General features: G+C 40.5%; 1 protein-coding gene across 2 annotated transcripts in view; it reads left to right on the top strand.

Annotated features, from left to right (window-relative positions):
- The window catches only part of NMT2 (N-myristoyltransferase 2), a 273,658-nt gene that overhangs the window by 196,855 nt on the left and 64,132 nt on the right, over positions 1-12,671 (top strand). For both annotated transcript variants that reach the window (XR_015300715.1, XM_086941816.1), the window contains exons 5-7: positions 5,038-5,129; positions 5,244-5,360; positions 11,965-12,135. Coding sequence is in view for 1 of the 2 variants with exons in the window: in XM_086941816.1 (XP_086797942.1) it covers positions 5,038-5,129; positions 5,244-5,360; positions 11,965-12,135 (380 nt within the window). In the remaining variant the exon portion in view is untranslated. The remainder of the gene's footprint in view (positions 1-5,037; positions 5,130-5,243; positions 5,361-11,964; positions 12,136-12,671) is intronic.

Genomic DNA, 12,671 nt, shown 5'->3' with positions numbered 1-12,671 from the left:
ATGGACGCCTTTATAACTTCTGAATGTAGCTTCTTCAAATCATGAATTCGACATGGTAGCCAGGAAGTCCTAGGTTGCATAATTAGTTAATGGATATTTGAGAGAAATTATGACCTATCAAATACTGTTTTGTGGGTTATTGGTTCTGTACTGTCTATCCAAATTGTTAGGTGACACCTGTAATATGAGGTAGTCCTGCAGGCTATGAAGAAATTGAAGCCTATTTTCTCTTGTAACTTCATAATCCTCTCTTGGAAGATTCCCATCCAATCGGCATGACGTTAGATTATATAAATATAAAATAAAACATCTTTCCACTTCATATTCGAAAGCTGTTTCACTAAATTGGTGTAAGCCAGAATTTCTGTCACAATCAAATATTGTCCACTCTGCAAAAATCCTCCAACATTAAGTATCATTTTAGTAGTTATTTCTTCATATGTAAATGAGAGCAGTGAAATATTCTGACAGACGGACGTGTCTTACTGTGGACTTATAGTATGATTGCGAACTATCTGACTGTGTACAACTTCCCGCGGGCGCTGACACCAATGTTATTAACTTTAGAAACACCAGTTGAAGGTAAATGAAGCTATCGTGAAGACTTGCAAGATATTTTCTAAACTCAGCACTTCATTGATTGATTGTAAGAAGGGATATGTTAATTTCCCACGTTATTCCTTCACCAGATTCCTAAACAGGCACACATTCCACTCAGCTTCGATAAAATGAATTAAAATTTCGATGAACCATGACTGATCACCCTCCAGTTTAATCTGGAAAACATGACACATCAAAGTTCCTGTTGTGAACACCGAATACGGATTATTCCAAAGTGATTCCATTACAGTTCTGCACATTACTAAAGCCACTAAGCAATCTCTCACTTTACTTAACTTGAATAATGGTTTTATTTTAGTTGTTGGCGACTGTAAACTATACAGTATTGCCGCCCGGGAAAGAACTCAAATTAACTGTAAGATATGGTTTGGACCGCTAAAATATGCAAAAGCAATCTATACATAAATCATACAACTGAAGATGAAATAAAATGATATAAGCATTACAGTAGAAGTATTTATAATTTAGTTTGAATAGAAAGCCCTCTATAATGGCAGAAAAGATTAGTGAATTATATTATAGAAAATAAACATACTAGTTAAAATGTTTTTACATTGTTTGTGATTACCTGAAATTGCTCAGAGAAACATTTAACCCTGTTAGAGTAAGAAACAAGAGGCATCGATCAATCAGGTATTTGTGAAGCGTGCTACTCACCAGTGAGGCTCTGAAGGCGCGGGGGGGGGATGGTTGTGCAGCTCCGAATCAGCCGAAGAGAACGGTCTTGAGGCTTTTCCTGAAGGTGTGCAGAGTGGGGGAACGTCTGATGTTGAGCTGGAGTTCTTCCAGGTCTTTGCCGCGATATAGGAGTAGGCTTTTTCACCTGTTCCGGCTCTGCAGAGGCGTGGGATTTCGGCAACGTCGGTGGACCGGAGGTTTCTCTTGGGTGCATGGAAGGAGACTTTCGTTGAGGTATTGGGGTCCGATGTTTTGGAGGGATTTGTTGGCGTGCGTGAGTGAGTAGCTTGAAGGTAACTCTTCTCGATGGGCAGCCTGTGGAGGTCTTGTAGGTACTGGGTGATACGTTTGTGTTGTGGGATGCCGAGGACAAGCCTGACAGCAGTGTTATGGATGGTTCGGAGTTTCCGGAGCAGGGATTTCTTGATTCGGGTGTAGAGAGCGTTTCCGTAGTCCAGTCTGGTGGTTATGAGTGTGTGGGTGATGGTCTATCTGGATACGGAGGGGGGTCCACTAGAAGGTTTTGCGAAGGATGCGGAGGGTGTTGAAGCGCGAGGAGGAGATGGCGTTGATCTGTCGAGTCATGGTGAGGGAGCAGTCTAGTATGATGCCACGGTTCTGGGCGTGGTCCGTGAAAGTAAGGGGGCTGCCGAGGGCAGAGGGCCACCAGGTGTTGTCCCATGCAGAGGGGGTGGTTTTGAGCTGGAAGTTGTCAACGTAGGATACTAGGCTGAGTCCATGCTGTCTGACAAAGGCTGCGAGGGGGGGGGCATGTAAATGTTGAAGAGCGTGGGGCTGAGCGACGATCCTTGGGGTACTCCACAGTTGATCTCTGGGTTTGGAGAGGAAGGACGGAAGTCTCATTTTTTGGGTTTATCCGGTGAGGAAAGAGCGTATCCAGTCGAGGGCAGTTCCCTGTATGTCGGCGTCGTGGAGTCTGGCGGTAAGAGTGCGGTGGGAGACGCTTTCGAAGGCTGCGGAGAGGTCAAGCAAGTTTATTTTGGTGTAGTTGCAAATATTCAAATTTATTTTGCTTTTAATTAATTGGGGTTGCCTCTTTCACCTCTAGAAGCTGGTCACTTGATATTTATATATGCCTGGGTGGCTGTTGAACTGCTTCCTGTGCATTTAGGTTCCCACTTGATTTCTTTAGAAAACAGAGTGCTTAAGCATTTTTGTTGGATAGCAGCCAGCAAATGGAAGCAGGCCATATCAGGTTTAATTTAAGTTTCTTTTAAAACACACACTGGGGTTTTCAGTTCTCCTTCCATGTGAGGAATGGGCATATGAAGTTTGCGAGAGACCGGTTTTGAGAGTACCCTTTAAATCTTCTATGTTATAAATTCATTTATGCATGTCTTACGGTCTGCCTTGACACCACAGCTGTCACCAGACAATTAAGAAATCATTGCTGTAGATGGGCTCTGGCCCCGCCCACATATTGGAAACCAGAATGGGCAGAAGTTATGTGTTTCCACAATTAAAGTGCTTGCCCTCCACACAGCTGCGATCATTTTGTTTATCTATCGAGTTCCCTGAGATTGAACTTTCAGGGGCACATGCAGAACATTCTAATGCTATAGAGTTGTCTTAGATAACTAGGTAATTTATGATGTTGTTCTCCGGCAGCAGCACAGATGGGAGGAGGACAGTTATTAACCTACATAGATGTTTAGGTCTGGCTTGACTATTCAACTCTCACCTGACCTTTTAACCTACACCAATGTTATTATTCAGTTCTTTACTTTCACACAAATACATACTTTATGTATTTTGTAATGCTTAACGTTACCATACAACATTATTTTAAAGCCAGACCTATCGGCATTGCCAATGCTTGTTTTATTTTCTTCCTGCGAACTAATCTGGGCTTGCGGGTTGCTTGTGCATCTTTTAGTTTTAGTTTCATAGTCTTTTTCATTTCCCAACACCACCTTGTTTGCTTGTCCCTCATTCTGTAACTGTGTATATTTAAGAAGGAGTTTATTAGTAAATAGATGATCTATTATACCCCTGCCAGTTGAGAAAAACGGATTTCTTATCTGAACAGTGCATTAAATGAATATAGAAATTATAATTGGCAAGGAATTCTAGAATTATGTTTTTTACTAGGGATTATGCATTATATAATATTTATTGTTTTGTTCTTTCCCTGCTACATCGTAAATAAACATTTTAAAAAAGAAGGAATGTATTCATTTTTAGCACTATCTATTGTTTAAAATCGTTTTGTAGGTCCCCTTCGTTTCTAGATGTAAGATGTACATAAAACTAGACATTCTGCTTATTGTTAGGACAACTACATATAGCATGGTGAACCGTCTTAAGCATTAGAACTAAAAGAAAATGTTGAATGACCCTTATATTTAATTGAGAATAATGTTTGATTATCTCACTTTATTGCACATTGATGGTAAGTGTATATCATAGAATGTTTTAGCTTTTGATTATGATCTGTATTAGGACTTGAGCCGGATATGAGGCAATAGATTACCCAAAATGCATTGGGCTGCTATTCCTGAATCTTAGTTTTAATTAGTGGCGCCTTCAACTAATTGAGTTACATATGTATGTTAAATAGGCACACAAAACTGTCTTATTTACTTGGGAAAAGACCGTGGGGGAGGTTTGTAATCAAGTCACTCGTGATGTTGTTGCGCCTTTTCATTAAGACTGCACTTAGGACAATAAAAGCATTGTTCAACAGTCTATAAGGAGCTACTGACTATATTTCTGACTGAAAAGTGAATGTTTTCTGTGGTTTTATACTTTATTATTTGCACTTCGCAGCTTGATGTGTGAACTTGTTTGACCGTGCTTTGAATAAATGATGCCTTAGTTATGGGACTATAGAGCTATTTATGAATGAGATAAGCATAGGGAAGACAGGTTTCCGCCGGCCTGCTCAGCTCCAAGAGGCATTGCCAGGAATCCCCCTCCCGTATAACTTAGAGCCCAAATCCGAAAGCCTTTTCCATGAGTAATTGTGTGGTACTGCTATTTTAGATGCGAATATCACCCAATTATCCAACCCTGATTGACACAGCACTTCATGCATTTGTGTCTTACTCTTACATCAGGCTTCGGCATGGCTTCCTTGTGGGTTACTCTTTAATTTTATTGAATAATATATGCTTAAGAAATGGGCGTATTCCTTGATAGGAATGTCGTACTCCTTAAAGTACAGGCACGGGTAATGTGCATGAAAGGGAATGCATATTAATAAAAAAGAGAAGACGGACTTGGGTTGAAGTTGCAAGGGCGTCTGGGAGTTCACTGGAGTGTTACCTGAGAGAACTGCTATACAGTGTGAGAGGCTACTTGTCGAAAGGCTGCATTTACAGATAGAGCAAAACCATGAACACGTGTGTTGAAGGTACGCCTATCTTCCAAGCAGCCTACAAAAGCAGTTGTGAATCATTTGTAGCTTGTAGCTCCATGGATGCGGATTATCAAGGACATGTGCGAGAACATTCTCCAGCTGATGCTCAGGCGAACCACAACCGAATAAAGAGCACAACAATTAATCAAGTGTCAGGAAGCCGTTGGAAGTGAACCCTTTTTATTGTCAAATGCTTGTGTTGGAACGTGGTATGAAAGATCTGGGATCCTAATCAAAATGCTTTAGAAAATTCTGGAACGGTATCACTTGGATGACGCATGCAGTACCTCTGCTTTAAATTGCTCAGACTGAGTCGAAGTCTATTAATGTGCGTTTTTTTCATCTGGACCTTTTAGCTAAAAGAACTGTACACATTGTTGAATGAAAATTATGTAGAAGACGACGACAATATGTTCAGATTTGATTATTCACCAGAGTTTCTGCAGTGGTAAGTACATATGCTTTTTGTGGGGGAAAACGGGTGGGTTTCATTCGTTCGTGCTTGTTCCACGGTACCATATAAACAGTGGTTAACTGAATCCAATCTACAAATTATTTCCAGGGCGCTGCGTCCTCCAGGTTGGCTTCCTCAATGGCACTGTGGAGTTCGTGTAACCTCAAATAAAAAATTAGTTGGGTTTATAAGCGCTATCCCTGCTAACATTCGCATTTACGATAGGTAAGTGACAGTGCCTGAAGTATCTTCTCAATTAAATATTTCAAATTCATGATAGCACTGAAACCGAGTATTAGTTTCACTGTTCTTTCTATGTTGGTATTTTACATTCAACCCCTGAACCTTGAAAACTTACAACTCATTTTCTAGTTAACTTTATTTTAAATATTTTAATTATCTCACCATGTTTTAAAAACTTAACGAACTAAGAGGCATTATAACGTTTAAGAGATTACTAAAACTATACAGGACTTTGTTTCCAACTATTCAAATTATTCCACATTCCTCTATGGTCATACTGACTCCTCTCATGCTTTTTACTCCTTTGGAAAGGCTAGCAGCATATAGTAACTATTCTGACTGCTAGATGTCAGAATCTAGTACAGTGGTGTTACAATGAAGACATGAGCCGTAGTGCAAACAAAGAAAATAAGTACCTTTTTCCTTGGTTGAGCAGTAAACGACCGGTAATGAGGAGGCGGGGATGCCTACACACTTTTGAGCTCAGGTGTTACTGCTCCTGCTACACTATTGCTAGCTACACCTCTGAACAAGTGCTTAACTCAGCCACTTTTCAGGCCTAACAGCATGTTAATATTAAAAGAAACACAGAGTAGACATGACTGTGTGGGAAACAGAAGATCTCCTTGATTCTCTGACTGTGGTATTCTTCTAGTTTCAATAACCAAATCCAGTTTATTTCCATTCCTGTGATCCCTAGTTTCTATATGAAGAAAGAATTTAAGAAGATGCAAAAACGTGCAAAATCGAAGTAAATACTAACAAGTCCTACCCATGCTGCCTACTTCAGTCCTTAATTTTCCTTGCTTTATTTGAAACAATTTCTTCAGATCATTAAACACCCTTGAAAACCCCACACATACCCATTCTTTAGGCCTTCATCACAGGTTTTCCTCGTTCCCTGATCAACCCAGTTCCAATTTGACACTGAGTCACAGAGTGAATCATTCCTAGCAGCCTAGGAATTACCATGTTGTCCTTATGAAATCCACCAGAACCTCCCTCTTATCCAGGTAAACAATATAACATATTAAACCCAGCCTTCAGGACCTTGAAACATGTGTTTTTTTCCAGCTGACGTTAAAACAATAAGGGCATGTTTAATTTGTACAAAGTTGCGCCCCTAAATCCTGTTTGAATGGGAGAAGAAGCTCATAGATGTTTGTGCAGTGTACTTCACACTGGAAAAGTGAGGTCTAAATATGATTCATTTATTTTTTTTTGTTTTCCTGGGAGGGATATAGAGTATTTTAATCACAGCTATTTCAGTACGATAGATGGCTGTAGGTGTACCTCCTATAGACCTTATATTCGTAAAGCAGGGTTGGATGAACTCTTCCAGGTAAACTGCATCTTAGGATATAAAACATGGGTAGGATAATTTAGAAGACTGATATCTATTGGATAGATGTTTGATGAGGAAATATACTGTTCAGATTTTGCCATATTAATATGAAATTTCCTAGCAAACGTGCAGGAAAGCTTTTAGTTTTTTTTAAGGGGACTGAATTGATAGGATTATATTTGCAGGATACTAAACAAAGACGCCTAGTAAGCTTACCTGATAATTCTGTCCTGGCAAATATTCATTCAGCTGCTATGAGAAGAACATATTTCAGACATGATTGACATCCCAAAGGTTGATATATCTTGGTTTTGAAGCTAACAAGTCTCACACCTCTCAATAATCTATGAACAATTGGAAGCTCACCAATTGCTACACCATTCGCCATGGCATGTCCGGCTGAGGTGGCAGATTTAAAGATGTTTATTGACCTGTAAGCTTGACATTCATATACCACCTGTGAAAAGAAATTCAGGACCTGGACAAGCTCAGACCGCATGGGACTCAGACCTCATTCCTCACACCAAAATGTCCAGTATCTCCAAGTTGACATTTATTTCTTGATCATGCTATGAGCCAAGGACTTCCTCATGAGTTCTTCAGCCTGTTCTGAAAGGCCAGTCCCGCATTCCTTAAAATACTCAACGGCATGAGTTAGAGTAAGCGCTCCGTCACCAGGCAGTGGAACCTGGTGAGGTAGACAGATCAGGGAATTTCAGGATGTTCCATCGGAACTGGGAACTAGACTTGAGATTTCTAAATTGGCAAGATCGAGAAAAGTTCACTTCATGTCGCCGTACCTGGGCCACCACCCTCTTAATCATAGTGAGTGGAGGAAAGGCATCATTGACATCTAGTGTCCACACCTGCAGAAGCACATCAGTTGATGCTGCCTCTGGATCCGGTCTTTTACTGTAATATCTTGGTAGTTTATGGCCCATCCTGGAGGTGAACAGACACTTACAGCACAGATCCAATCTCCTCATGAGTTCTTCGAACACCCGCGGATGTAATTTCCATGCACTGACATCTTGAAAATGCTGTGATTGTCAATTCTCTCATGTATTCTGTCTCCTTGGAAGATATTCCACTGTTACCGTTTGATTCTCCAGGCCAAAATGCCATAATTTGGGGAAATGTCTGACAGTCTTCAGCAGATTTCTACCAAATGATTTATGTAATGTATCACAGTGATGGTCAACAGTATGCAACATTTCAGCGTGTCCTTCATTCACTATTTGACTGCGACTGACCTGGTCAAACATTTGCAGCAATTTGTGTAAATCTCTCATCTTCTGACCACCTTCCTGCGGTAGATACGTCTCCACATCTGGGCCCACATTCCAGTCAGCTTTCATCTGATTCTACAACTAGGTCTGACGTCAATCTGTATTTGGCCTTCAGTTCTATGTTTCCATGTGTTGGAGCTGCTACTAAATCTCCAGTCAGACTTCTGGTGTAAGGGCCACTTGTTACAAATATAGATGTTCCCTTCTCAGATATGACACTTCTAACCATTGCATAGCTCTGTACTGCAGTGAGGCCTGAAATGGATGGGCAATGCCAGGAGCCCCACCAATCAAGCTAATTGTCGTAATGATATTCTAAACATTTTTAAAGCTTAACTCCACTTCCTTTTTGCTTGCCATCTTGATATTCAGCAGTTTCATTATTGCTTGTGTCGTCTCTATGATGAAACATAAAAATGGTATATGTTCTAATTTCTCCTGGATGATTATAAATCATAGTATCTGCAATAGTGAGATGGTCATACTCCGATGTCTTGTGAGACAATGTGGACATTGATCCTTAATCAGGATATCGTTGGGGCACACTAATAACATCACTTGTCATGCAGTGAAATTCCATGACCGGTCTGAGAACCTTTGCGAAGCACCAGGGTGCTGATGATCGGACGAAAGTTAGTGTTATGAATGTGTATTCTGTGTTTCCACTGGCCCTACAAAAACCTTTGATGGAGGTTGACAAATGGGAATCGCTAAATACTTCTTTCAAATCCAGATGTACTATCCAAAGCATGTGTCTGAATAGATCTGCCAACTTTTCCCTTAGAGGGGTTGGCTCAGGAAGAGATGCAGCCCAAGCTATTAATTAGTTCCCAAAAGGACCCATTGGATTGTTCAGTCTTATGTATAGAGGCATCCACTACCTATGATATGCTGTCATCTCAAAGGAAATACCTCCTTAACCTCCTCTTTAAAAGAAATTGGTTCCCCTCTCTGCATGATGGGCATAAGATGTCTAGGGCTTAGGGATGTATACCGCGTCCAAGAAAGAACTGTGTATAATCAGAGAGTAATTGACTAAGGTGGAGACATAAGCACCCTCATGTCTCTGGGTACGGAGTGTAATTAATATGATTGGCTTTCCACTGTACAATACTATATATTGGCACTTCTATGTCTAGCTCTTTGTATCTCATCTTCATTAGACCAGGCCCTCATACACAATCCTATGGTGAGATGCAGGAATAATCTTGTCTTCAAAGCAGCAGGCGAACTGCACTGAGCTCACGACTAATGTCGCTTTTAACCAATTCCACTTGCAGGGACTATAAAGTTCTTGTGCAACTGGAGCAGCAAAGAAAGAGGTTGATCAGGAGAGAATACGTATTTTGACACGAGTTATGATTGGTTGTTCTGGAATACATCTTTTCCTCGTGGTTCTTGGTAAATGCAGTAGTGTGTCTTGTTCTCATTACTATAGCTGCTGAAGCATAAAGTGAATGAGGAAAAGCATAATCCTCACCTTAGTTCCCGACATAGAATGAAGTAACCTTATCACAGCTACATTAACTATATATGTACAAATACAAAGCTTAAAACACCCCATTTCTAGCCAGAACCGCAGCATGATAAAACTGGAGGCTTTCTCCTTCTACCGTTCTAAACACTGTAGCCTTCTCCGCATTCACCTCTGACTGCTGTACACAGCACTGACCCTCAGAAACAAACATTCCTTCTGTTTTCATAATCCCTCCCCACCTACCAAACTAATACCCTCCCAACAAAATCTTGCCCAACTTTAGTGATGTTAGTATATAAATACATGCTTATGAGTGTTTGGACTGCCCCTTGAGGCACCAGAACGAATCCGCAAATATTTTCAGCATTACTCGAATTTGTCAGTAAGAGGTACCATGTGAATCCACAGAGACTCCGGACTGCCCCAGAAATGATGGAGTGGATCTTCATATAAGTGTCATCCATGCGTACTGATGTCAGATCCTTTCTTTTTGTCCCCTTTGATGCTGATCAGGAGCTCTGCTCCCTCTGTTGGTCTTCTGATGAGTTCCTGTTTCTTTCACGGTGTGCTAGGGAGGGAAATGCCCAGCAAAATAAATGTAGAGTTCAAGCCATGTGGATACTGCAGGAAGCAGATGTCAGTCACATATCTACAGAAGTCCTGCTTGTGGTACTTTGCATATGGGCACACTTGTCGCATACATTAGAGGCAACTTCAGGACATCCAAGAATGGAAGGCAAAACTCTTGTCAGTAATCCCAAGAAAGACGTGCAGTCACATTCTTGGTTTCTTTCCCACTTTCCCACTTCCTGGTCTAAGTCTTCTGGTAAGTCAAAGTCGTAAAATAAGCATAAAAAATGAAGAGGGACTCATCGCCATCTCACCACTCTAAATGAGATGAGAAGGCGAGAGGACATCAAAATAAGGATCACACCGCTAAGCAGATAGAGGCTTTCAAAGAAGCCATGCTGCAGATTTTTGGTGCCTTTGAGTCCCATGTACACTTGCCAATACTGAGGGCAACTCCAAAACAACTATTTATTGCAGAACCTCTGAATAAAACATATAGGTCCGCGTTTTTTACTACACAATCAGTTGCTTTATTTGACAACTCTTAGACATCACTTTTTCAATAATACTTTCTACATGTGTATCAAAAATGAATACAAAACAAAGGGAAAAGCTATATACAAAAAAGTACATTGCATCATACACGACATCACCATATACTCAATGCAAACCTTCACACATACCTCACACAAATTTGGCCAGACGCTCGTACACAAACACTCACACCATCCAAGACAAAGGCCCAGAGTGGATGGAAATAATTTTGTATACCCCCAGCTCTGGTGAAAACTGTTCTTAATCCCAATGTCAAACAGTAAAATAAATCATATATACTCCTAGTGAAATGTAGAGATGATTCAATGTAATCAATATTTTCTACATCTCACGCCTCAATCGCTATATCAATACAACAATTATATTGCAAAATGTGTTTGACAAGGGAAAACAGAAAGGTCAACGCGTTTCAAACCCAACTGTGTGTCGGGTTCTCATCAGGACCGTATGTTCTTATTTCTTGAACTGATTAAATCTGTGACTTCACACTTGAAGGTGACAACATTCAATTGCTTTAACTTGAATATGAAGACCTTTTGTCATATTGCTGGTGTCAGGGTAACCTTAATCGCACATCGCGAAGTCCATAGAGGCTAACGTCGAACTGACGTCTTACAAATGACTCTTGGACATTGGATGCGGGAACGCCGGCTGTACACCACATTCGGAGGACATGTACGCGGCTTGTTGTGAGGGAGAGATACTTTTTAAGAGTCAATTGTAAGACGACAGTTCGACGTTAGCCTCTATGGACTTCGCGATGTGCGATTAAGGTTACCATCCGGGAGTCCATATGCTGTTGACACTCTTATGCACTTGACATGCAGTACAGAACCCTCGCTGCTTTCACGGATGTTGCTGCTGCTGTGATGCTCCTTTCCATGCAAAGGACCTGGCAAACACTTAAAAGCTGCCCACACCTATTCCGATATTTCTGCTCCCAGGCTGCATCTTTGCATGGAGAATACCAGGAGAACCCTTGTGATGCTGCGCTTTCATGCAAAGCGGATGGAGTATGACTTAGAACCCTCCCACACATCACCCTTGATTGTTGGCAGAGCCAATGGGTTTAGCTTTTAAATGGAGATAACGCCAGATCTGGTGGCATTGCCAATGTTAGATTTTAAATGTTTGTGGCAAATCTTACATATTTTAATAAAATACCACCAGCATGTTGGCAACACACAGGAGTCTGGTACACACAAGTACTAGATTCATAGCAGCTGATTTATTTATTTGTGTAATTCAGCCATTGATATACAGCAATGAGTATCATACTGTGATTGGTTAAATGTGTTGCCCATTCTACACTGTAAACATCTTTATTTCTTTGCATGTTTCCCCTCCTAGTTTAAAGAAGATGGTAGAAATTAATTTTCTCTGTGTTCATAAAAAGCTGAGATCAAAGCGAGTGGCCCCAGTTCTGATTCGTGAAATAACCAGAAGAGTAAATCTGGAGGGGATCTTTCAGGCAGTTTATACAGCGGGAGTTGTACTGCCCAAGCCCGTGTCAACCTGCAGGTAAGATTTCCCATCACTGTAACATGTGTTGGAACCTTGTTTATTTGCAGAAACTGACTGTCTTCAATGTTGTTTTTAATGAGAAGAATCAAATAAAGCAGAGAGGGGCCCTACTAACCAGACAGGGCACTTTATAAGACTATCCAGGCAGAGAAAAACTTCCAATGGGTTTTTTCATTCTCAGTTTCAGACGTGTTTAACACATTCACTCCATTTACATTCAATATAGCATGTACATCCCTATAGCATTAAGGTATAATACCACATCTATATTATCATATAAAATAATAGAATAATCTATTGACCTTTTCTTCATATATCAGCTCTCATTGTAAAATCCATAAGCAAGTCGTATCTCGGTACACATTCTTAAAATATAAAATTAAAATCTCATGCTTTTACAACCCTTACTGAAAGGGAAGAAAGGCGCTATTTCACAAAACTAAACAATACATTACATAACACAAAGACCTAGATTGGGAGAACACAATGAACAAAACTGTTTTAGTTGTCCCCAATCTTCTTGGGTCATTGTT

The sequence above is a fragment of the Lissotriton vulgaris genome, chromosome 10 (assembly GCF_964263255.1).
Source record: "Lissotriton vulgaris chromosome 10, aLisVul1.2, whole genome shotgun sequence".
NCBI classification, from domain to species: domain Eukaryota; kingdom Metazoa; phylum Chordata; class Amphibia; order Caudata; family Salamandridae; genus Lissotriton; species Lissotriton vulgaris.
This window is presented reverse-complemented; position numbering and strand designations above follow the sequence as displayed.